Source organism: Trichomycterus rosablanca, chromosome 27 (genome assembly GCF_030014385.1).
Source record: "Trichomycterus rosablanca isolate fTriRos1 chromosome 27, fTriRos1.hap1, whole genome shotgun sequence".
Lineage (NCBI taxonomy): Eukaryota > Metazoa > Chordata > Actinopteri > Siluriformes > Trichomycteridae > Trichomycterus > Trichomycterus rosablanca.
Window position 1 is genome coordinate 12,824,072 of NC_086014.1, and position 26,595 is coordinate 12,850,666.

General features: G+C 37.1%; 3 protein-coding genes across 4 annotated transcripts in view; 2 read left to right on the forward strand and 1 right to left on the reverse strand.

The window, feature by feature from the left end:
* The first annotated feature begins 6,367 nt into the window (after positions 1 to 6,367).
* Positions 6,368 to 11,142, forward strand: cart3 (cocaine- and amphetamine-regulated transcript 3). 2 transcript variants are annotated; one of them, XM_062989710.1, is made up of 3 exons: positions 6,368 to 6,711; positions 6,845 to 6,928; positions 10,738 to 11,142. In XM_062989710.1, the coding sequence occupies exons 1-3, from the start codon at positions 6,550 to 6,552 to the stop codon at positions 10,777 to 10,779; spliced, it is 288 nt and encodes a 95-aa protein (XP_062845780.1). In that variant the 5' UTR covers positions 6,368 to 6,549; the 3' UTR covers positions 10,780 to 11,142. The 2 variants fall into 2 exon arrangements, with proteins under 2 accessions (XP_062845780.1, XP_062845779.1); XM_062989709.1 differs by lacking the exon at positions 10,738 to 11,142 and adding an exon at positions 8,304 to 8,533.
* A 297-nt stretch (positions 11,143 to 11,439) lies between these two features.
* cartl (cocaine- and amphetamine-regulated transcript-like) lies at positions 11,440 to 13,082 on the reverse strand. The gene is made up of 3 exons (XM_062989951.1): positions 12,925 to 13,082; positions 12,694 to 12,768; positions 11,440 to 12,258 (listed from the first exon to the last, which is right to left on the reverse strand). Exons 1-3 carry the CDS (start codon positions 13,051 to 13,053, stop codon positions 12,151 to 12,153), a joined length of 312 nt encoding a protein of 103 aa, XP_062846021.1. The 5' UTR covers positions 13,054 to 13,082; the 3' UTR covers positions 11,440 to 12,150.
* Positions 13,083 to 14,390: 1,308 nt separating this feature from the next.
* iqgap1 (IQ motif containing GTPase activating protein 1) overlaps positions 14,391 to 26,595 on the forward strand; it is a 29,975-nt gene continuing 17,770 nt past the window's right edge. Inside the window, exons 1-2 of the mRNA XM_062989406.1 lie at positions 14,391 to 14,592; positions 16,408 to 16,510. Of these exons, the coding sequence (XP_062845476.1) occupies positions 14,547 to 14,592; positions 16,408 to 16,510 (149 nt within the window). The 5' untranslated portion in view covers positions 14,391 to 14,546. The remainder of the gene's footprint in view (positions 14,593 to 16,407; positions 16,511 to 26,595) is intronic.

The window sequence follows — 26,595 nt, forward strand, 5'->3', positions numbered from 1 at the left end:
AGGAATTTTGTGGCTTTTCTAGTAAAATGTGTAACTGCAGAAGGAATTCACAGATTCAGGGCTGTAGAGATGGTTTTTATTATTAAATAGCAGAAGTGAAAATGCTGTTTACTTAAATGTGTTTTAAGTCAAATGAGTAGATTTTTATTGTTTTGAAAATCAGATAAAGAAATAAATTTTTTGTATATGTGACTACAAATATCAAGAGAATATTAACAGTGTTTATTGACAAATGATTTTACAAGATTTTAGGCTTTTAAATGTAACGTTGCACATTGTGCATGCACAGAACAATTTTTATCTGACTATTTAATCTGGTTAATGAAGTTGTAAACGGCGCTCAATCATGATGCATCAATCAAAAAAAAATGACTTAAATCTTTCCATTCAATGAAGTTTAGATTTGTTTTTGAACTTATATCAGGGGAATGTAAAACTAATATTAATTTATCATTTATTCAGTTAGTAACTGCTTTATTATGATTACTATTGCTGTGGGTTCTGAGTCACCTGTAAACACTAAAAGAAAGGCAAGAGTGCAGGGCCAGGTTTACCTAATTTCTGACTAACCATTTGGCTATATAACTGACAAATTTGCTGTTTTATTTCCAGCCGAAGCTAAAACCCACATAACATCCGCCGAACATTTTTTTTAACCTGACAAAAACATTTTCTGTGTACCTAATTGGCATTAATGTGAGGCAGGGATTCCTGGAGCTGGTGTGTATGTGTGTGTGTGTGTGTGTGTGTGTCCATTTCAGAAAAGGAAGTGGACTTGTTTTGAAGTCTGTTCCTAAATGAAGAGCAGTGGAGACAGTGTGTGGGAGACCAGAATTCATTAAGACCTAGACTCTTTCACACATCTCGTTTTCTTTTTTTCCAGACATTCTGAGACACGGCACAAACACGCTTCTATTTCCTCTTCTGCAAAGTCCAATTATAGGATGACGGGAGCTTGGCTTGGAATTGATTTCATCTGAGTGTGTGAGTACATTAACTCCTCTGATGTTTAGGGGCCTGGTGGTAATGGCACAACAAGAATTCCTGTTCTGGCTTACGGAATTTACCTTTCATTTCATTTTCATGGAACATTTTATTCAGGGTTATTTCAACGTGAACAAACAGAAGAAATCAGTTAAAGGGCAAATACTTTTTCACAGCATGGTATGTGGTTTGGAACCAAGCTTTAAACAAAGATTTAAAAGGTTACATTTTGCTGAGTGTTTTCAAGACATATACTGGCCTGATATAAAGTAAATAAATTATCCTATTAACGGTAAAAACAAAGAGCCAAAAAACAAATTCTTTATGTTTTTGTTTGGTGTTTGTTAGTATACATAGTTTAATATGTTATGCATAACCAAGGTTCGTGAACAGTACTGCTAAATCCTATTTCATTCTTAGACAGAAGGGTGGCCAGTGGGAAAAGCACACTTTAAATTTCTAGGTTCACTCAGGTTTTCGCTGACAAAGGATGCCAGCACTTCTGGGAACTCACTCTGGGAACTTCTGTGTTTATGGGCCTCATGGCACACACAAACTCGAAGAGCAGAATTCCCCAGTAGCAGCACGGCGTCCCATTTTTTCTAAGGTGAAGCACACCCATCACCATGTAGGCACAACGAAAGCACAGGTGGTCGGGCGCTTACCCAATTTGGTCCAAACCAGGATGAGCAAAAAGTTGAGAGTTTGGTTTGGGCGCCATGTACGGTATGAACATATAACCGTTCATTTTACTTTCCAGATCATCCCCCCTTGTAGTTATTGTTTTTTTAGCCACATAATTTTTCTCCCTCGACCTGAGATTCTGCATCATGTGTTCAGTTTCTTCCTCTCAAGTGTGTGGGAAGCACGCTCTGGCACTCTCTTGTCCAGAGGTGCGCTTTGGTCTGTTTCCCATTTTGGCATCACTGTGTAACACTGAGTGAGCCTGAAGTTGAGCCATTGTGCGTCACATATGTGCCATGCTTGGCTTTAATTACATTGTCAAGGGTAGAAAGCCTGCACCCGCTTCCATGTTGTGATCATGAAGCTGTAATGTTTGGGCAAATATACCTAATCCATCTAATCAGCACTGACAATCAAAGTCATTGTGATGTGAAAAGGGCTGCTGTTAATGAGAAGTGGGACTTACATAGAGTAACATGATGAGTTCACCACCCACAGATCCATCTGTTATTAACACTCTGGAGACAAGATTACACTGAGTAAAAGCTTTTAGTATCTTTGTGGACTGATTACATCCATCATTTAAACACTAATGGCAGCTTTGTCAGTCTGTCAGAGGAATCCTGGGGCAAAAATTCAAATGCACATGATTTTCAATTAGGTTTATTAACAAGGAGTTTTTGGTGTTTGCTTGTCTAGCTTGTTACGTGGATAGGGTAGCTAACAGGAAATAGAGGTTGATTTTACGTCATTTCTGTTCATTAGGGTAAATTCATTTATCAGAGTCTAACAGACAGCAAGGGTTTGTCAAAACGCAGAAAGCACAACTGAACTAAAAATGACAGAACAAGACACAAATAAATCTCGATATCCAACAACAGTTTGTGATGATGAAGGGAAACAGCACAAGTACACATGAAAGTCCTTTATTATTCTGGATCTGTAACATATGCGTGGATGAAATGGTATTTACATAATGTGGAGGTTCTTATGACTGCAAGTGCTTAGAGAGCCAGCTAAGTGATATCATCATGCAGTAATCTGAGTCAGTGCTTTTGAACTTGGTATCTGAAAGTTTCATGCTTGCTGTTTCCAGAGGATTCTTTTGTAGCCTCTGTGTAAAATAAAATGACTAAAATGTGGTAAACCAATAACTAAAAAAGAATGAATGTGAGAGCAGAGTTGAAAAATTCAAAAGCGTAAGATGGAAATGCATATCAAATCACATATACAGTGTATCACAAAAGTGAGTACACCCCTCACATTTCTGCAAATATTTCATTATATCTTTTCATGGGACAACACTATAGACATGAAACTTGGATATAACTTAGAGTAGTCAGTGTACAGCTTGTATAGCAGTGTAGATTTACTGTCTTCTGAAAATAACTCAACACACAGCCATTAATGTCTAAATAGCTGGCAACATAAGTGAGTACACCCCACAGTGAACATGTCCAAATTGTGCCCAAATGTGTCGTTGTCCCTCCCTGGTGTCATGTGTCAAGGTCCCAGGTGTAAATGGGGAGCAGGGCTGTTAAATTTGGTGTTTTGGGTACAATTCTCTCATACTGGCCCACTGGATATTCAACATGGCACCTCATGGCAAAGAACTCTCTGAGGATGTGAGAAATAGAATTGTTGCTCTCCACAAAGATGGCCTGGGCTATAAGAAGATTGCTAACACCCTGAAACTGAGCTACAGCACGGTGGCCAAGGTCATACAGTGGTTTTCCAGGACAGGTTCCACTCGGAACAGGCTTTGCCAGGGTCGACCAAAGAAGTTGAGTCCACGTGTTCGGCGTCATATCCAGAGGTTGGCTTTAAAAAATAGACACATGAGTGCTGCCAGCATTGCTGCAGAGGTTGAAGACGTGGGAGGTCAGCCTGTCAGTGCTCAGACCATACGCCGCACACTGCATCAACTCGGTCTGCATGGTCGTCATCCCAGAAGGAAGCTGACGCACAAGAAAGCCCGCAAACAGTTTGCTGAAGACAAGCAGTCCAAGAACATGGATTACTGGAATGCCCTGTGGTCTGACGAGACCAAGATAAACTTGTTTGGCTCAGATGGTGTCCAGCATGTGTGGCGGCGCCCTGGTGAGAAGTACCAAGACAACTGTATCTTGCCTACAGTCAAGCATGGTGGTGGTAGCATCATGGTCTGGGGCTGCATGAGTGTTGCTGGCACTGGGGAGCTGCAGTTCATTGAGGGAAACATGAATTTCAACATGTACTGTGACATTCTGAAACAGAGCATGATCCCCTCCCTTCGAAAACTGGGCCTCATGGCAGTTTTCCAACACGATAACGACCCCAAACACAACCTCCAAGATGACAACTGCCTTGCTGAGGAAGCTGAAGGTAAAGGTGATGGACTAAACCCAATTGAGCACCTGTGGCGCATCCTCAAGTGGAAGGTGGAGGAGTTCAAGGTGTCTAACATCCACCAGCTCCGTGATGTCATCATGGAGGAGTGGAAGAGGATTCCAGTAGCAACCTGTGCAGCTCTGGTGAATTCCATGCCCAGGAGGGTTAAGGCAGTGCTGGATAATAATGGTGGTCACACAAAATATTGACACTTTGGGCACAATTTGGACATGTTCACTGTGGGGTGTACTCACTTATGTTGCCAGCCATTTAGACATTAATGGCTGTGTGTTGAGTTATTTTCAGAAGACAGTAAATCTACACTGCTATACAAGCTGTACACTGACTACTCTAAGTTATATCCAAGTTTTATTTCTATAGTGTTGTCCCATGAAAAGATATAATGAAATATTTGCAGAAATGTGAGGGGTGTACTCACTTTTGTGATACACTGTATACACCTCAATAGATATATCTACTCTTCTATGAAGCCGCACAACATTTTGGATTGTGTCTGTTGGACTTTGTGCACATTAGTAAAAAGCATGTATGAGGTCAAGAACTCATTTATGATTGACGTAGCAGTTCATCCTAAAGGTGTTTAGTTCACTGGGGTGTTGTATAATAGTTAAATTCTCTACTGCATGTAAACACACTTTCCAGTTTCTGCATAAATGAAAAATCCTCCCCTCCGGAACTTTAGCTCTATGTTTTTCTATTGATTTATTGCTCGGCACATGTGTCATCCCTGATCTTTTTATATAGTTAAATGCAATATCAAGGTTTGCAGTCAAGTCTGTTCACGTCACTGTGAGGTAATTAAAGGTCTTTAAAAAGTTGCCTTCAGTGCTGAAGCATTCGCCCTGCCTACACAGCTGTATTTGCACTAATGAGCACACGCTTTTTTTAGAGCTACAAGTTGGCAGGCATTAACACTTAAAATAACACAAAACAGACTTCACCCATTAGCCACATTCATAATCCTTTTTAAGAATTTTAAAGTTTTACTCTTCATCATACAGTGGTGGCTTAGTGAAAGGTTTAGAGTTCGAATACCAGCTCTGCCATGCAGTCACTGTTGGGACCTTGATCAAGACCTTGATCAAAGTCCAGGGGCACCGTACAAAAGCTGACCCTGCGCTCTGAACTCAGCTTCCAAACGAACTGGGATATGCGAAAAAAGAATTTCAGTGTACTGTACACCTGTTTATGACAAGTCAAAAAGCATTCGGGCACACTTGCCAATAATAAAACTTTAGTGGAGCATATGGAGGGTTTGGGGAAATGACAGAATATCATTTATTGTGTTGTGTGTTCTAGTCTGATATTTTCATTTCATTTATTTTGAGAAATGCAAAATGAGGTCAGTCCTAGTGCATATCTTTAGTTGTATCATCCTTCAAATGGCACTCGCCTGCTTGAGAAGAGTCTCATTACGGAGATGCCATGCCATGCTCAAAGAATCTAAGATTCGGTTTGTTTTCTCCAGGTCAGGTTCTGCTGAACATAAGGTCACACATGGAGACAAATAGATTGAGCCAATTTGTCAGAAAACGGGCAGCATAGGTGGTCCTTATTGACTTGAGGAAAAAGTTAATTATCCTGCGGTACACACATCTGCATCCAGTGTTTTCAGGGAAGACGTGTTTGCGTAATCTGTTTACTTGAGGGTTTTATTTAGCAAACCAATTAAACCAGTTGCCATCCTTCTCCAGGTCTTATTGCAATTATGCAGGATGAATTATGACAGAATTTGTGTTTGCTTTAATGACTTACATCATTTACTGATTGGGTTTCTTGGTGAGACTTGGCATTTTTGAGATTAGTGTTTAATTTTGGAACAACAGAACACTTTGCATTAAAAAGAAAAAAAATATTTTTTACACTTCGTTGGTTATTTTTAATTGAAGTATTCTGTTTGTCCGATATAAATACTGCTAATTAAATCTTGTTCTGGCAAAGGCAACTTATTTGCTTTCCCCCCATCTAATTAAAAGCCAATCTTGTGCTCATTAAGACTTGAAAGCTCTTTTAACCTTTCATAAATTATACAAGTGTTTAAATACACAGAATGTACACACTACATTAATACAGCACTGTTACTAAACCCAGTAGAAGATTTGAGTATTGCATGTTCTTTTTAACTTAAATAAACGTTTGGCCAAATGCTGTATTTACAGAATGTGCACAAAATCCCCATATGCACAATTCAAAATTCTAGTAAAATATACTGTTTGAAATATACAAATATATGATAGATGAGCTTGAAATTCCAAAGCATTTTATGTGTAAAAGTATTTTGTGCATCACTTATTTGGATTAGGTTTTGGATTTCAGCAACGAAACACAGACGCTCCAACCCTCCCCGCAAACTTTACAAAATGAGTCACACGCGAAGCCTCTGTTACGCACGAAGCTCATCAGTGGTGAAAGGTGGAGCAACAGAGGCGCCTGGCAGAAGCAGATATAAACTGATGAGAACATTGTGAAGCTCATGAGAAGCTGAAGAGCATGGAGAGCTGCCGAGTGTGCGTGATAGTGTGCGTCGTGCTGCTGTCCTGCACCTCCGCCGATGAAACTTACCTTCCGGAGGATGAGGAGGTGAAGGTGGACAGCAGAGCTCTGAGAAACTTCTACCCCAAAGAACCTAATTTAACCAGTCAGAAAGAACTTGTAAGCTCCACTGCTAAATAATTCAGATAATGAAATTTGCTTGTCAGATTTGCACTTGCCTTGCAGAGAAAAAGTAAAATGAAAACAATTTTTTTTTTTCATTTATTTGAACTGATTTGTATCCTTTTCACAGCTCGGGGCTCTGCAGGAAGTTTTGAAAAAGCTGCAGACTAAACGGGTCTCACTTTGGGAAAAGAAGTTCAGTCTCGTTCCCACGGTGAGTAAAATCATTACAGCTCTTTAATGCTAATTTCAAAAAGCTTAGACAGTATCATATTTATTTACTTTACAGATTTATTTTTAGTAGCTGCATGAAATACTTTCTGCATGAAATATTTCCTACAAATGCAATAGGTGGATTGGTTTGTCTAAACTCAGCCTAGATGTTATTGAGTGAGTAAACGGGTGAGTGAGTGAGTGTTGCTCTGTCATGTGTTGAAATTTTGTTATCACAACCAGCATTCAATCAATAGCAACATTTCTACATGCAAATATTGTATTGGAGCATGGGCACTTCTCTAGTAGCTGGATGGTGCGGGTGCACTGAATTATGAGGGTATTGTTAATAAAAATGTATTTCTTGTGTTTTGTTGAGGCTCTTTAAACATTTCCTGTGTCATACTTTTTCACGTAACCTTAATATTTTTACTGCATAGAACTGTAGAGCAATAGATCGTTCATTATCAAATGGTGTTAAATGTTTTACACCCTTTATTGTATCTTACTGTAAAAATTTCAAAGGTTTATAAATGAGGAACATGTCACTGAAAGTTTCATTAAATAAAGTTCATAATTTATGTTTTAAATAAATTTCATTAAAAATTAATACATTAAAATAAATAATTCACAAAAAATAAAAAAATAAAATTTTCATCTTTTAACTGGCTTTAATGAATTGATTTAATATAATAGAATTAAAGAGTACCAATTAACCTGTAGCAAGCAAGTGACTTATTCAGGAGAACTGGTTATTACAGAAGTACATTCACTTGCCTGCACTATATCATATAAATATTAAGGACTTGAAGAAAATAGCTTATAATCCCATGTGTAGGATCTTGCAGCCTCCTGCATGAGATTGGGGGGCATGACAGGCGCATTGGCATGTGTTCCCTGGAGAGAAGCAGGAGGATGTATGTCTTTTGAATATAGGAAATATAGGAACAGGTTAAGGTCCACTGCAAATGAGCAGCAGCATTTGGTGCACTGTACATAAGCATGTAAACCACCGTCCAAAAGTAGGCATTTGTGGTTCCTCTGAACAGGAATTTAACATGAAGTCAGAGCTTGTACCACCCAGGACAGGAGCAAGAACTTGACCTTCACAAGACCAGAGCGAGGGCTGTTAGGCTGCTGTGCAGGGTCAAAAGAATGTAGGGACCTGGAAAGAAACCAAAGTGAACTAGGCAGAGTCAGTAGCTTGTACATCTCTGAACAAAAGCCTCAGGATGTTAGAAGAAAGATGACTGCAGGTGCCGTTGGATGCAGGGCAGGATTTGGATTTTTATCTTCAAGATACAGTATCTTTCCTGTCAATGGGGCGGATCTGGTGCAACCTGCATAGCTGATTTCATTTTAATGTGTAATTACAGTGCGGTGTCGGGCAGCAGTGTGCCATACGGAAAGGGGCGCGTATCGGCAGGATGTGCGACTGTCCGATCGGAGCGACCTGCCATGCCTACCTACTTAAATGCTTATAATGATTCAACATGTGGACTATAAATGGAGTCACTTAATAAAAATATTTTTACAGTCTGTATTTTTAGAAAACAGTAATATTTCTTTGTTCAATGTGTGAAGTTAAATTATCTGCTGCTTTTGATGTACATGTATTACTTTAAAATAAAAATGTATTTATTTTCTAATGTTCTCTGTGTGCAAATTGTTTTGTACCGAAGCTCTTAAACAGCACCAACCTATCTGGTTTCATGATGCACTTTAAAACACTAGAGAAACATGTAATAAACATGTAATAAAACCTATATAGCATATGATCCTGTTTCCTGTCTATAAGTTCTCCTTTGACAATGTGAATTTTCTCTGGGTAGTGCAGTTTCCTCACACCTCCCAAAAACATTCAGGACATGTACATTGCTCATTGGTGTAAGTACATGGGTATGTTGCCCTGTTTAGGGTGTACTCCTGCCTTTCTTTAAGTGTTTCCAGATGGTCCTCATCAGAATAAAATAATTAATAATAACAATAATAATAAGCATGGCATTGCATACTTACCCATTTACTCACTTACTGAAACCTCTGAGCAGTTCATAGTAGCCAATATGTTTCTATTGGCAGTAGGAACCTATGTGGTCACAGGGAGAACGTGTCAATCTTTACAAAGACAGAAACCATTATAATAATTATAACAATTGTAATAAGTTCTATTTTGTTTTACACCCCCTGTCCACGCACACACACTTTTTCCAGTTTATTCATATTCAGTTTCCTACAACAGCTTTCCTGCTGCATGCCTCACTCTTACACCTGCAGATTAGCACCTACATCCTCTGCCATGTCTGAAGTCATGTTTTTATTTGCCCTTGGCGTGGGGTATTCCAAGCTCTTCTCATGTCGGCGTGGTTTATTCCAGTCTGCCGCATAATAAAATGGCAGTTGGATTGGCTGCTATATATTTCCCCACAGGTGTGATTGAGTAAACAAAACAGTAAACACTTCCTTTAACATCAAATCTGAGATAATAAAACATACGAATAGTAATAGGGGCTCATTCCTAACAGTGACAGGTATTTACTGTGTTATACGTAGTTACTGTGTTACTGTGTTATATACAGTATTTACCACGTATAATGTAAATCCTTCACCCCTGAGGTGTAGTACATATTATTGACCACAGGGTGGCAGCATAGCTTTGTTCTATGCGCTCTGTACTTTTAAGTAAAGAAATAAAAAGGGTGAAATAATAAACATTAAGCTTTAATTCCTGGAGAATATAAATCTAAATTCTGCTAAATATAATACATCTAGCTTATTTCTTTATAAAAACGTCCAACATATATTCTAGTCAGAATACATACATTCCTTAATGGTAACGATGTGTTAAATTAATTTAGCTAAGAACAACAATTTTTATTATTTAATAGCACAATAACACACTTTATAGCATAATACCTATTCATCTTCTCTATGTTCTTATTCATAAATTAATTCAATCATTGTCTGTTTTAGCATTCTGTTCAGGGTTGCGATGGGTCAGATTTACTGGGGAAAAAGGTCAGGAACACCCCGGGCACGTCGCCAGTTCATCACAGGGCTATGTTCTATTTTTTTAAATGAGTCTTGCATTACCTTTTATATTTTTATTACTTACAAAGGGAACTAAGGCAGGGTGATTGATGAGGAAATTAGAAATCGTTGTTTTTCCAGCCTAGGACATTGATGGATTATTTTCATATAGTGAAAGTAGCCGGTGGTGAATAATTGGAAAAGGTTCTGAAATATTGATTACAATGGCCAAAGGGACAATCCAGTAGTCTCATTAGTAATTTAGTAAACCTGCAGTCTTTTGCAATATTGAAGTACCTCTGTTGAGCTAAGTTAACAAGACAGCTGCAACATTTGTACTTATTATATTCCATATTTTATTTTACTTCTTTATAGAAAATAGAATGATATGCCATGCATGGAGACAAGTATTCATCCACATTCGTCTTTGTGATATAGTTTCATTCCAGTGCATTCACTGCATATTAATAGAGAAAAAAGGTACTTTCATTTTTCCCTTCAGTGACATTTTTACCCCAGTACCATTTGCAGAGAAACAGCCCCATATTTTGATGTTCCCACTTCCATATTTTACTGTGGATGTGGTGTTTGTAGGAGCAACATCTCTTTTTTCATACTCAAGCTAAATTACTGCCAAAATGTTTTGTTTTTTGTTTTATCTGACCAGAGTATATTCTTTTAAAAGAGTTCTGACTTGTTTTAATATTCATAATATTCATGTTTAATGTGATGTTTTTTGTTTGTGTTACTTCACTGTATAACTGCAATTTCTGTTGCTTTTAGGTCATCAAGGAACTCAAAAACACTTGGTGTCTGTCCTTTTGATCCAACACCTGTGGGTTGAAGTTATTGCCTACTGTTAACCTGTAAGTCTTATTATTCGAGATCAGTGCCTGACCAGTGGACTCAATGAAAACGATTACTTACAGTCACACTTCAAAATCTTGAGGCAATTATTGCTTGTGGATTTATTTCAGTTTGTCTGTATCATTAAGAAGGGCATGTAAATTATGCACAAGGGTCTCTTGAGGGAGGCATTAAGCCCCTTATCAGCTTTGGGTCATTAAAGTAGGCACATTACAGCTGATATATTGATATTGCTTATCTCTCTAGGGCAGTATAGCAATCTTATTGGATGATAGTCAGTGGTTAAAATATGCTTTTACTATGGTTACTAAGTCTATGTTTAATGCCAAAATAAATGTTGAAACATTTTCAGGCCATGATAGTTGGTTTTTTTGCCTTATGCCTGTCTACTTAAAATTAGCCCTGAGTCAGCCAAGCACTCATTCAAAAATTCCTGATTGTGTCTTTAAGGCGGTATAAGGTTTTCCATGCACTAATAACCATGTCAGTCAACAGCAATAGTTCTCTTTTCTCTGAAGATCTATTTAAACAGGGCTATATGGCAGATGAACACTATTAACAGATTAGTATAAAGATAAAGCAAATGTAAATGTATACAAAAACTCGGGAAAAACACTGTTTATTGTACAAAATATGTAGTTTATTCCATGCTGTAATTTTTTCAATCAGTAATTCCTGTATTCTTCTTTACATTAAAATTTCAGTTTTATAATTTTTTTTATTTTTACAATTACGACAATTAATTTTCACAACAATTATTACCAACACATCAGTAATACAACATGCATAAACAGTTTTTAGGTCGGGTTGCAAAAATACAGTCCTGTAAGCTCAGTTAAGCAAAGTTTGGTAATTTCCTATGCTGGAATTTTCAGTTGGTCTGCATATACTTTTTCAGATTTTGACACTATTTATTTGGTAATTGTCATTTGTATTTCATCCCTATGGTTAAAAAACTGCATCAGTTCTACACTGCATTTATGAAACTGTGCCATGTTTTCACCACTTAATGATTTGGGCTTTTATGTGATATAACACTGAGTAAACATACTTCCCCATCTTCTTTTTCCCGGGGCCTTCCTAAAAATTTTTTTATACAAGTTGTATCAATTTACCTTAGTAAACTGATTATGAAACAAAAATACAAAGTAAATTAATTTACTGAAAATATTACACAGACGTACTCTTACAACACATGGCTCATGCTTACCAGCTAATCAGTACTCAATACTTTTTTTCTAAAAAATAACATTCCTGTAGACATTTTTTCAGCAATTGCATGTTTTGTGTAAATGCAGAGGTAGGGGTGACAGCATCCCAGCTGGTAAATCAGATGCACCTGAGCAAGTATGAGTTGCAGTAAGAGCCACGGGTACATTCACACAGCTGTCCAAAACGTGGACCAAACCTCATCGCACAGCGTGTCCCAACTACACACTAAAAAAAATTTGTATTAGTGTGTGATATAAATATTAGGTAGTTAATGACTTTCAAACAATAATTTATTGTTAACAACAGTTATACCATACATTATTTATAGTAATATTTCTACTACAGAGCACATTGAATAAGTAGTTTTTAGGCATTAATGATAAACAGGTTTGTTTCCTGTAATGAAGCAAATAAAGAAAGGAGACAAGCAGACCCACACTGTGTCCAAAGCAACTATATATAAATGTATAAATACACACACATATATGAAACTTTAAAACATAAACATTAGGTCTGGAACCACATTCTTATGCTACAAAGTGCAAAGTCATATTTAGTAAACTACACAATTCATATGAATGTACAGGCATGTCATAAAATCTAGAGACAGAGTTTAGGGGAAATTCGACATCCTGCTTTATAAAAGGAGGTAGAACTTACCGTTGGAATGGCACGTTTCTCATTCACTCCCAGTCTGTTCTGAAATCTGGACATAAATTCGTCGATTGCATCAGTCTGTTGAAAAACGTAACTTTAGAACTACGTACCATTTTTTGTTAAGTGCATTCATATATTGCAAGTTAGTATAAAATCATTATAATTCCCTAAGATTTAATTATCACTACTTTATATAATTTTAAATATACAATCCCTTTAATTAGTTGAGTTTACCAGTTCCTTGTCAGAGTTTATGTCAGATTTCTGCTCCTCCTCAGATATCTCAGGTGGATGTTGACCGCTGGACATGGCAAAAACCAGAACAATGAGTAGCAGTCTAATCACCATTCCTGTGCTCTCCATGGTCCTGAGACACAGTGTCTTGATCCTACAGGAGCGATGAGGAGAAGAAACCTGGAACACACTTCATTCTGATTGATGCTGCTTTTATAACCACAAATGCACTGCCCTCCAGACTGGATCATAGGACCAGATGCTCCACCCACCAGGTTTAATATATAAATAACAAAATATAGGTGCTGGAAAAACCTAAAAAGAATTAAAGTGCCAAAGATCTTTAGGTGGCAAGTACTTCCGTTTAGCACTATATGTATCTAGGGTTGTGCTATTTATGCCACACAGTGAGTGATTCAGGACCATGATAAAAAGAATCATGCTTTAGCCATCTCATTGTACGTCGATAATTGTCTTTAAAGCCTTTAGTATGTGAAAGAGTAAAAACAACTTGTGGATGGCCTATGACACCTGTTACTTTTTGAGGGTTTTGAGCTTTACAAGTGAGCTATCATTTGAGCTAATACAACGTCTCTGCAGGGGGTGCCAGATTCTTGAGCTTTAAAAATTAAGCACTGATCTCAGATCACCAGAAAGGAAACACACAAGGGGGTAAAAAAAGAAGTGATTAAGTGGAGGCTAACCTCGCAAATAAAACTGTTTACCTAGTCTTGTGGGGTAAGACATGATTTCATATGAAATAAATGATACACATCTAAGAAAGTCCCAAACAGAAAACAGTGTTCTGTAGTTGCACAGAGTTTTAATTCACATCATCATTATCATAATAAGAATGTTTGTTTGTTTGTTTATTTTTATTATTATAACGTCATGTTTTACACTTTTACATTCATGACAGGGCAGCTAGTTACTGGTTACACGAGATTCATCAGTTCAAGTTTCAGTCTTAGTTTCAATTTTGTATCTTCAGTTCACCTCACTTGCACGTCTTTGGAAACCCACGCGGACACGGGGAGAACATGCAAACTCCGCACAGAAAGGACCCGGACCGCCCCACCTGGGGATCGAACCCAGGACCTTCTTGCTGTGAGGCGACAGCACCGTGCCGCCCTAATAAGAATGTGTGAGGGAGTTTAATGTAAGCGTTGTAAAAGCGTTGTTTGATAAAAGTTGTGAGTTGATTATAATCGGCATTTTCGGTCTATACCTGTGTGTGTGTGTGTGTGTGTGTGTGTGTGTGTGTGTGTGTGTGTGTGTGTGTGTGTGTGTGTGTGTGTGTGTGTGTGTGTGTGTTTACTGTGTATGTGTGTGTGTTTACTGTGTGTGCACCAGGTGGCGCTGTAAGTGTAGTGTTTCACATGGGTGTTTCCTGGAGCGCATAACTTGAGGATTTGGGCAGGAACCCTCTCTCCCACGCCCAGCTCAGCAGTGAGGTCTGAAGATACCGAGTGTTATGAGAAGAAATCAGGAGGCCTAAAGAGCCCTCCGACCAAAAAGCACAGAAGGAAATATAGTAGAGTGAAATAGAAAACGCGGATTTACTGTTAGGTTGGATTTATACCTTCATCACCTGAGAGGATTTCTCTAAAACTTTTGTAAGCATGTCAACTTCGGATGAAGCAGACGGTATGCGGCCAAGATATGGCTGTGAGTACAAAGTTTTTGTACACTTACACACGAGAAGTACATTTTATTCACATCTCAATCTGCAGTAAATGCGTTTGGGTGTTGGAAGTAAAAGCACAGAATTACTATGTTACTGTTTTCGTTACATTTTTAACTTTGTGATTCCATCAGCATGTGAAGCGCTTCCGCATTTCAGTAAATTCAACTAAGTGCATTCGAAGACTGATCTTTCTATATGCAGATATACATTATTTAATAAACAAGAGTCTCAGTTACCAGTTTTATCGCGCTTTGTTTTGTTATATGTTAGTATATTTACCTTCAGTCAAATTCCAAGTGACAATTATTTATAAATAACAGCTGTAAACAATGATTTAGAGTTAAACGCAGACCTGCGAGGTTTGGAGATTAAGTTTATTCTAATAATATAGGTGAGAACACATTTTAAATATATACTTTAGAATATTGCAGTGTAAAGGCTTTCTAATCGTTTCATTAATACCAATCATTAAGGTAAACTGCACCCTAAAATGTTTTTTTTTTACTTTTTAATTTTGTAAGTATAGATATATTTGAATTATTTAGCAGTGCCTTACTTCATTGTTAAAATAAAATAAAAACTAATTGTCCAAGGTGGGTTCTTCTGCTTTTACGTCATGACTTGACGCCCCAACCTTAGGCATTACTGGAGGATTACATAAATGTGTGCTGACTTGCTTCTATTACCCTCAGATTCGTTCGGGCTGCACAACTGGTGCTTACTCACACAAACTGTTTGCAAAGCCACATTTGCTCATTTACAAACAACAATGAGTGAACAGTATAGAGTTTTCCATCTTCTGCCAATCATTGTTTCACTTAAGGAAAAAAAAAAGAAGACGTGGCATTTTGTGGCGCCCATAACCAGATATAGAAATTAATAATAAATTAATATATCACATAAATACGTAAACGGTATTACCATGTGTGAAAGGGCTTGCTGTTGGTACAAAGAAATTCAAATCACTGTCTTTCAGTTTAGCAGTTTGTCTGTTGATACTGATCTGTCTAATTTCCATTAATGTAGTCTTCCTTTCTGTTTGCATATATTTCTGTACTAGTTTATCTGCCTGCCCATCTGTCTTCAAATGTAAAAATAATAGCTAAAACACAGATCTAGGAATTAACTGTAATTAAATATTTAGTTTATCATGATGTATTGTTATCAAATCATATCTTGCTTCATGACAAGCACAGATAAACACGGGACACTATGATGACATTTATATTCAGTTTAATTTCTAGAAGGGTTGGAAAGTCAGCTTTCTCCTTTCTGCTAAGTGCCATAATGAAGAATTCTTGACTTCTTGAGTTTTGTATGTTATCTATTGTATTATGTTAGCAAAAACAGTCAATATTTTTAGGAATGATAGTTTGTTTGACTATCTGTCTTTTTGTCTGTCTGTCTATTTATCTACAAATGGCTGATACATTCAGTTTCCTTTATGTAGACAGATCTACCAAAATTATGTCAAAACAAATGTCAGGCCCCAGTTTCTAAGTCCTTTACTCTCTCGTTGAAAAAATGTCCCTGCTCACTAAGAAAATAATCATGGTTTTACATCACATGTGAAGAATTCGTTGGTGCCACTAAACATTTGTAATTTTGTCCTGTTTAGCATATTTATGCCCCTTTTTAAAAATAATAAAATGTGGCTGTGACTGGCCGTCATCTTGCTTTCTTTGCATATTTGATGATCTGGCTTTGTGACTGTCACTGTGTATTGGATAAACACCATGTTGCAATGGGACCGTGCATTTGTTCCCCATATCTCATGTATTTATTCTCCACTGCAGCCGTACTGGATGGTGTGGAGCGACTCACAGCTGAGGAGATGGATGAGCGCCGGCAGCAAAACATGGCCTATGAGTACCTGTGCCACCTGGAAGAGGCCAAACGGTAGGCAGTTACAAATAACACAGGGTCAGATCAAATACACTGAAGACAGTACCTTTTAAGAAAGGCAGTATAAAGAAGTCTTTATTTGAGATGTAAAATTAAATATCTCACTGCCAAACACTATCAGGTTTTTCTGCTTTTGCAGTTATAGTAACTTTTTACTGCATGCCAGCAGCCATGACACATTCTTACTATTCCAGTAACTGATAATCTGCTAGTCAAATTTATGCAGTTTTCAGTTTACTTTTCATGCAGTGGAACATGGGCATCTTAGTGGTTAGAGCTCTGTAAGTGTGACAAGACCAGCCATATCCCAATACTGGCACATATATTAAGATATTGTTTGCTCCTTAGGACAAACTGTTTGAGTTATTTATTTTAAAAATGCCCAGTTTAAAGACTGATGTTTAAGGAAATTCCTGATGTGTCCGGAAAATATGCCTCCACACTTGGCCCTAACTATAGCTAGATCATAAATACTCATATAGCTGCTTATTTTGTTTAGAACTGCTATTTTGGGCAGTGCTAGCTTAGTGGTTAACTAGACTCTGCTAAGAAGAGTCTGCTAAATGCTGAAAATGTAATGTAAATGATGAACCCTCACAGATTCAGTGACCCAGGTTTGATCCCCAACTCTGTTAGTGTGGAGTTTGGTTTAGGGAAGGGGGTTCTGTTTCTAAGATTTTCGTTCATCTCTAGCTACCCTAATGTCAGCGCAGATGTGTTCAATCAACTGAGTCTTTGTTATAAGACAATTTTAAGCTGTGAGGAAAATTGTGTACATTTTAATTACGACCAAATTGTTCTTTTAGGTCTGTTCAATGCTGAATTTGTTTGCTTGTATGGTAAATCTGAAAAGAGCATCTGCTAAATTCATAAATGTTAATGGAGAACACTCATGCAGATGTGCTGTCTGTAAAGGGCCATCTGTCCAAATATTTTGGAGAGTAGTTTTTTTTGGTAGGTGTACTTATGGCAGAGTTACTTGTATTTACTATATTCAGCACTGTTTGCTAAGCAATGCAGTGTGTATAATCACATGATAAAGGTAAGTCACAGTCGAGTTGATTGTGGTCAGTTCTGTGTTTGCATTAAGAACTTTACAAAGAAACATTTTTTCCAACTATATAACTATGGTAACTACTGGTTTGGATATGAATCAGCTGACCTTGCATTAGGCCTACCACATGACCGTTTGGCTCATTGTTTCTGCAGTCTGTGTTGTAGACTGTATATTTATCCCTAGTTCTCTGCAGAATGCTTTCAGCTGCATGAGCCTATTGTGGAAAGTGTCAGTCCATGCTCATCCCCTCAGACACTCTCCATACGTGTGTTACACACTTAGTCAATACAAGAGGAAGTGACTCACTCAGTGTTGATTTTTAGTATCTCAGAGTGTAACTGTGGAAACCATTGGTTGTCATAGAGACTGGTTCCGGTGTACAGCGATGTGTGACTGTGTGCATGCTTTAGGAAGTGTGTGTAAAAGAAGTGAAGACCTTCTGACTTGGTATAGTTTTATGATGGTAACAGTTTGTGTCACAATTCAGTTTTTTTTTTTTGCTTGTAGATTTGTGTTAAGTGTCAGGTTTTTAAAAACTGTCATTGTTTGACAGATCTGGTTCTTCCACTCCAAACAATGTTCTTCTGAAAACATATAATTCAATTACTTTATGCATCTGCATGCAAAATGTGTGGCTAAATACATTAGAGGGCGGTTGCATAATTTTTGCCAATAAGTGTACAGTTTATCTCTAAATGTTTTAGTACCCTGTTCAGAATAGAGTGTTTATGAAACTGAATGGACATAGATTTGAAATAGACTGTAGACCTATAAATTTCACCTATTTTTAGATAATGGGCGTAATCTCCCAACAGAATCAGCCAACAGAAAAGCTTCACCTTTTAGAAGATACCTGATGAATCCATGTATTGTATTTTTGCTGCTTCTGTTTATTTATTAAAGGCAGGGGTGAATATTTATTAGATGTTAGAAGTGTTAGAACATGACTCCTTGCTGGCCCTCAGCTTCCTTTAAGGCTTGGCTTAGGAATGCACACAGTATGTGAACATGCGTAATGCTTCTCATGACAGAATGAAGGGAATTTACCTGGAAGTGTGCTAACAGCCGTTTTTGCTGCATGCACACTGTGTGCTTGGTGTCTTTACGTTGTTGTGGGATTTACCTTTTAAATATGGCGTAATACTTTGTCTGACTTTTAAATCTATTAACACTATGACCATTTTGTGCTTTATGTTGACAGAGCTCTTGAAAGTCTGGTTGTTTGATAAAGGAACATGTAAATACAGAGTAGGGCTGGGCGATTTTCACGATTAATTCGGTTAATTCGAATGAACGTTTTCACCCGATGTTAGAATGTGACAATCGCGATTGTTTACATACTTTATATTTTAATTAAAATACCAACATGTCACGAAGCAGAAACTGACCAGACGCTCACGGAATATAAATCAGGGAAAGTTTAATATAAAAAAGGCGAAAACAGTGTCCAAAACCAGCGAAAACCAAAACAGTAAACGGAAGACAACAAGGATTATACACGCTAACGGTAAAACGAGACACAAACAGAAGAGTTTAATTAAGATTCACTGAATCAAACACCGCTGAACTGAATCAAAATACGGAGCCGATGAGCGCGATCAGGCTGGAAAGTAACGAATTACATTTACTCGCGTTACTGTAATTGAGTCGTTTTTGTGTACTTGTACTTTTTAAAGTAGATTTTACAGCCTGTAATTTTACAGCCTGTAATTTTACTTTTACTTAAGTAAGTTTTGTACTAAGAATTGTAATTCGCTACATTTTAAATCACATCCGTTACTGAGTAAAAAAATCGCGTCTGGGAAACTGCTGCAGTGAATTCTGCGATAGGGAGTCGGATCTTTTGTCTCGGTTCCTTTTAAAGAGCCGTATGTATGTAACGACTCCCAAATGCGCGAATCGATTTTGGCTTAAAGGGCCGTTCAATAGAATGGAATCATTCTACGACACATAATAGTGGTTAATACACTTTGAAAGTTTTATGGGACTAAAATGACACATTACACATCCTTAAATGTTTAAAATGTTGTATCCACCCCCCAAATCACAAGAGGACAAAATTAAAGCTGAGCTGAGTGATCACTTGATGCCCCCCCAATGTAGATACTGATACAGACTCACTCAGTGGTGGAAACAGTACAGTACAGGCTCGTGTTCCTTTTAAGAAACCTGTAAAGAACTTTTTGTAGTTTTTTTTCCTAATGTAAGGAGGTTCTGCTGAACATTATTTAAAATTAAAGTTGTTTGTGAGCTATTCTTAGATATAGATAGATAAGGATATAGATAATTTAGATCTATTTTGTTTTAATTATTGTGATATCGTTATTGTTATAAAGTTTGAGTCCCTTAAAAGGATAATTATAGGTGGTGCTGTTACTATTTTTGCACTTCTGCAGCCTTTAATTACAATGCAAAAAAGAAATTTGAGTCTTATTTTAATTGCATTATACAAGAAAAAAAAAAATCGAAATCGTAATCGACAATCGGCTATAATTTTAAAATAATCGAGATTTTTTTTTGTTGCAAAATCGCCCAGCCCTAATACAGAGTTGTGTTTAGATATGCTATTTAAATAATGTCTTACTAGGTAAGATTAAAAAGATCCATCTATACTGTGAACACACCATATAAGTGCCACTATTACTGCGGTGTTCGTTTGGAACTTTTTAAAAACTGAAAATTCTATGTTGTGTAGAGTGAATGTGTAATGTGTGAATGTAAATGTCTGATCTATTATGTATATTATTAAAACCTTGATAAAAATATAGTAAAATACAACTAAACTTAACCATATTGCTCCTGTCCTGAAAAGTTGGATAATTTTATGAATAACTTTGGTAAGACGTTCTCAGTGTTGACAAGTTTTATTAAAATACAGTTGCCTAGCATGTTAGCTAAGAATAAACAGTTTTAAGAATAGACACTTTTCTTAATACAGGGTAGCAGATTGAGATTTTTGCGTAACAGTTGTACTGTGAATTCCTTTAGGCAGCTGCCTTGCTGTTGAATAGAACAAATAGATAGTGACTAGGGTGTCCTTGGATATAACATGACTGCACTTGCAACACAGCTTTCTCAATAACCTCATGAGAATCTTGCTTCAACGGCCTGATGAAACTAGCTTAGTCAACAACAGTCAACCCAAGAGTGAATTGTGCTGAGAAGTTTTATTTAGGTGGTTTGTTGGATATCTTGGCATGCGACATGTGGTGTCGACGATCAGGCCACCCACCAGTCAGAAGACTGCAGCAGAGCTCTCATCTAGCTTGATGTTAATTACAGGTTTTAATGCAGTACGAGTGGAGGAGAGTGTGCAGAGAGGGTTGGGAATGTGAGCTGATCAGCTGATGCAGGAGGAGCATGAGGGCATTTAGCAGATTCGGGTGGGGGGGCATGCAAGGATTAGGTCACTGACTTTTTTTTCTAGGGCCCCTTTGGCTGTGCATTTATACTCTTGCTGAATTTTACAACCTCTTTGAAAACAGCCCTATTTGTAAGTTATTTGTAGCAGGGTCTGACAGACCTGTCAGTTTTATTAGACTTTTACATATTTATGATTTATCAAAACCAGCAAGGAACTTTTATATTGCCTTATTGTATATAAAAGTGAAGGAGACAGCAGTTTTTATTTCTTTACTTTAGTGCCACCCGAACAATAACAATAACAGTTTTAATTAATCACTGCTTTTAAAGTACAGTAAAGCAATTGACTGTTAATAGGAACCATAGAATTTAGGGCAGTACGCTGATGCATATTTATGGTGGTAATTAAGGTTAACATTTTATCACTACTCTTTTAGTGCAGGCCTCATTTCTCTGTGGTTTTACTGGCTTGAGGGCTTTTCAGAGAGGAACTCTGGGTTTGTGTTCAGCAAAAAAAAGTGATACCCTACATGGCACGTTACTGACTGGCATGAGGTTATGTTTGCGCTGTATATTCCAACAGTTCTGATGATGTGTTATGCTTTAAAACATTTCAATACTCCATAATTTTCTTTTTAAGTAAGAAAGTAAGAAAATGAACTGTGGTAAAAATGATTAATATGATTAATATAAATAATTTGAAAGCTATGCCAGTCAATCTGATAAAATTGAATGAAAAATTAAATTCTAACTAAATTAATTCTTTCTTAATTCTTAACTAGTCTTACCTCTCCTCTGCTATAGCATTAATCAAGACTGCTTTAATGTAATGTTCTGCTCAGGGTGACGTGTGGAGGGAGTTGGGCTCTGAAGAGAACAAAGCAGAGGATATTAATAATTTAATATATAATTATATTGAAATTATAGTTCTGTTTTCTCTTTAAACGTATGTATGATCATTTCAGCAGATGCCGAATTCAGTCAAAATGTAAGGTGTTATTAAATTTGTTTAATTTTTCTTTTTTTTATGTTTATAGCAATATAAGAAAGAGAGGACTGCATAAAAGAGCTTACCTAGCAGAAGCCAGTGTTCCAGTCTTAGTGGTCTTATAAGATAAAAAAGATAAAAAATCCTAAAAGATTAAATGAAAATATAAAATGTATTTTTATGCCCTAGCCTTTAAAGTGTGTGACTATATAAAGAAATTTCAAAATTACAACCACTATCAGTCTAAATGGTATAATGCAAATAGACCGCATTGACATTAAATTATCATTACCTCATGTCACTAACAATGTAATCCCACTAGTTCCTACTCATAACCAGTGTGAGTGTGTTTTATTAGCAATCTGTTTGTCTCTTGGTGAGCATCTGTGTCCTGGCTACTGGCCTATTGTAAACGCACTGGGCACAAGGTGGGCATACATGCTGTGCATAGGTGGAAGTGAGAATGAACATGTATGTGATTCCCTAAAGGCAATATTAAGAAAACATAACAACTTTGCACTTGCAGTAGGGTTCAGGAATCGTAACCAGCTCTATGGAGCAGTTCTGCACTAACATTACTGATTACTTTCATGTGAATACCAGATATATACATGCATTTTCTAAAAAATTTTTTGCTTAGGGTTTAACTGCCTTAACAACTGCTCTTTGACATATGTTGTTATGCATTACATATTTTGTATTCTTTTGTCCCTTGCTGGGAGTCATGTTAAGATAATTGTTCATGCTACTTACTCATACACTACAGATCTGGTTAAAAATATTAGGTTATTTGTATAATGATTTGTATACTGAGTTGCTTGGCTACTGTAGTGAAGCTATTGAACAGCGTGTAAAGCCCGGGCCTGTCTTGACAGCACAGCTTACCAAAAATCAAGCCTAACTCTCAAGCCTACTGTTTTTAATATAAAAGCTTGGTAGTGAATGATTGATTTCTAGATTAGATCTGGCTAAGATCACATCTTATTTTTGTGCACCTGGACGAAGTTTACTGTATGACTGGCTGCATAGTCCGTAGTTCAATTGCTCTGCGACTTGCACATTCAATTCCCCTGAGCAGTTCACTTGTTTGGGCAGGAAAGGGCACACACCCTTGTGTTTGTCTATTCCCTTCATTCATTCCCCTCTTATTTTTAGCCTCCCCCCCCCCCTCTTTCTCTGTATGTGTGTGTATGTGAGTTGTAGCAATAACAAAAACTGAAAGGTAAGTTTTGAAACATTACAAGTCTTACTTGACTTGTCCTGTAGGCCTTGACTGTTTTAAAGTTTATCGTCAGTTCATGTGTGTCACCAGATAGACGTAAGGTGATAATCAGAAACTCACTTCTGATGTAATATATATATATATTTTTAGATCAGTCAGTGTCACTCAGGTCCTTGGCAGCTCTTACTAGTCTAAACAACTTTGGTCTGTTACAATCTTATTAAGCTGTTAAGTAATTTAAATTAATAATTTGTGGGCCAGACATCCCTCTTGATATTGGGCAGTTGTAGGAAAAATACAATTACAGGAATAATAAACAAGTCATTAGGAAGCTTAAAGAGGCAGACAGAGGACAGGATGCTCTGGAGAAAAACTACCCATATGGTTGTTTGGCGGTGGCACTAAATAATAATAATAATAATAGGTTAGTGGTTAAGGCATTTACCCAGTAATTGGAGGATTGCTGTTTTATGCCACACCACAACCAAGTTGCCACTGTTGGACTTTTGAGCAATCTGTTAATATCATGTGATACAGGGTTCCACAATCATATTGGTCATCGGTCAGATTTGGATTTCTTGTGATTAATACATAAAAATGTTTTTTTTTTTTTTTTTTTTTTTTTTTTTTTTTTTTTTTTTTTTTTTTTTTTTTTTTTTTTTTTACTGTTTGCTGTAGTTTGTGTTGTTTGTTCTAGTGTAATTTCATTTTTTAGAGGCTCAGTCTAGTCACTTAGACTTGATGCACTGAGAAGTTGAAGCTTTTGTCTGCCTTTCCAGTAAAATTCATATTAAGTAAACCCCTTTTGTTCAGAAAGCAGGGCGTTAACTCCCAGGTTTTTTTGAGAACTGCTTCCTAATGAGCTGACATGTGAGTGAAGAAGCTTCCGTGCATGTAAAATGTGGAGAAAGGCGAGAGTGTAGCTTAGAGGATAAAGCAGGGTTAATGTGGCCACATGATCCCAAAGAGAGATGAGTCAGAAAAAGACAGGAGGAATTTTGATTCAGTGTCTGGATTTCAGGATTGCATCATGCACCAAGACTTTCTTTTTTACTCTGGTCTGACCTCGGTTTGTGTGCTTTCACCAAGGCAGTTTTATTCTTGCACACCATAATCTGATAACAAATTACTTCATAATAAAATAAGTCATTTAAATTTCAGTATATTTTTCTTTTTTTATAATTGAATAGTTGATTCTCAAGTATATCATTAATGAGTGCAGTTGGGTGACTCCAGTGCTGCTGTCTTAGACCTAATCACTAGTGGTTTTCTATAGACTACATATTCCCACTGCATATGGTAAAGTCTACGATTTGTAGAACCTCAACAGAACAGTGAGATGACCATTGTTTCCTAAGCCTACTTTAAAAACTGCATGCTATAATGTTTGCTGTTCCAGTGTTTGTCTCATGTAGTCTAGATTTGTATTTTTGTTTTTTTGTATTTTTTTGTTTAATTTAATTAAAGTTCTGTATAGTATCAGAGTTAGGCTGCATTAATGAACTAAGTGCAAAGAAAGAAAGAGGGGTAAAAGAGGTTGTGAAAAAAGTAGGTGTGCCTTTTACCTCAACATTTCAATATAGGTAGATAACACTTACCACAGATTTGCCTTTGCTCACATTGAGACGTGGGTCAGCATAACACCCCTAGAAAGAAAAGTCTAAACTCTTTCTTCCACCTTAAGTTGATACTGATATTTAGTATATGTCTCCTATTTAGCGTTTTTATCATCTTTTTTAACAAGTGCCTAGTAACGAACAGCTATATAGACTTTTGGTTATGTTCCATACATTTCCTAAAAGATAAAAAAGCACAGCCAAGAAGTATCAGTGTAAGAAAGGAAATTACTGACTGTCTATGATAAAAAGGTTTGTCTGTTTGACAGCATGGTCTGAATAATTATAGCTAAATATTTTTGTTAATGGTTGCTAGCTACTTTAATTTACATTTGCTGCTACTTATTTATAGTTTTACTAAAACACCAGGGCAACCTCGTGATGCTCACGTGTATACCTTGTATACCATGTGTATACCATGCACATGTATACAAAGGATGTATGTGCCTCCTTTATTTTTTCCTCCACCAACTCTTGCCTTGCTCTGGCCTCTTCCTATTGCATTGACCTCTGAACTGTGTGACTTATGATTTCCTGTCGCATGAACAGGAAGTAGTTTCAGTACCATTATTCCTTCCTATTGTCTTCTCTAATTTTTGCCTCCTCTTCATTAGCCTTGGTTTTGTTTCTGCCACGCTCCCTTATAATAGAATCTAATTGTTGACATTTTCCAGTCATGATTACGGCACTAATTGGTGGTTTGTGGGGTTTGGTATCCTGCTGCTAGGCGTGTCCATGTTATAAAACAAGAGTAAAAGTGTGAAAGGACGACTGTTTCTCAATGCAGCTTCTGAGTAAGGCCAGTCTGTCTACTTGCAGGGTGGAGAATCTGATGTAATATTTCTACTCGGCTCTAAAAGTTAACTATTTAGGGAGCAATGCCAGATGCTGAAAATTTAGTTTTACATACTGAGGTGGTCATAGTAGTTGTTTAATTCTGTGTTTATTGAACCATTTTGGTGCAGATTTGTATGTGTTATGAATCATCATCTTGGTAAAAGTGTGACATAGTGGTGCAGCACGTCAAGGCTTAACTTTTAAGTTTGAGTCTTGGTGGTGCCACCGGCTTGGCCAGGCTCTTAACCAACACAGTTTGCTCAACTTTTTGCTGCTGTAACAATATTTCATACTGTCTACTTGAGGCATTAGTTCTCTGTATGTGCTGATGTTCTCTGTATGAATCCACCTCTCTTCCTTGGCCAGGAGGGCATTAAGAAGCAGGCAGAGGATGACTGCGTGAATAGAGAACTGTCTTCACTAATGTTATTGCTAAAAAATATATTTCAATCATTCATACACTAAAGTTTGTGAGCGATCGGGTTAAATTTATGTGGGCATGCTATGTTTTCCAAATTTGAGAAAATCTTTTTTTGCAAGCAGAATTCTGGATGGTGTGCTCGGGTTGGCAAAGCCAGCGTCTCCAGGTTCTCCACTTTCCCCCCACACATTCCAACAACTTGCTAAAAGGACAGACTGCCTTACATTTCCCCTAGTTATAAAAGTGTGAATAAGTGTGTGGTGCCTTGCAGTGTTTGCAGGATGTTTAAGCAGATCCTTACTGATCAGACTTTATTGTTATCAAATTTAATTAACTTTAATGAATGACTTCAATTGTGTAAATTTTTATGTAAGCTAATCTGTACATGAGAGGGATAAATCTTTTTGTGTTGCAGTGTGTTTTTGTGTAAAGGCGTTTACTGTAAAACAATGGCTTAAATTCCAACAACCTGTCCGGCTTGTGATGTAATGTGAAAAGCATTTTAAAGTTCTCAGTCATGGAAATGAATATTGTTGACAATCAAGGCTCTAACAAAATGAGTCTCATTAAAGTCT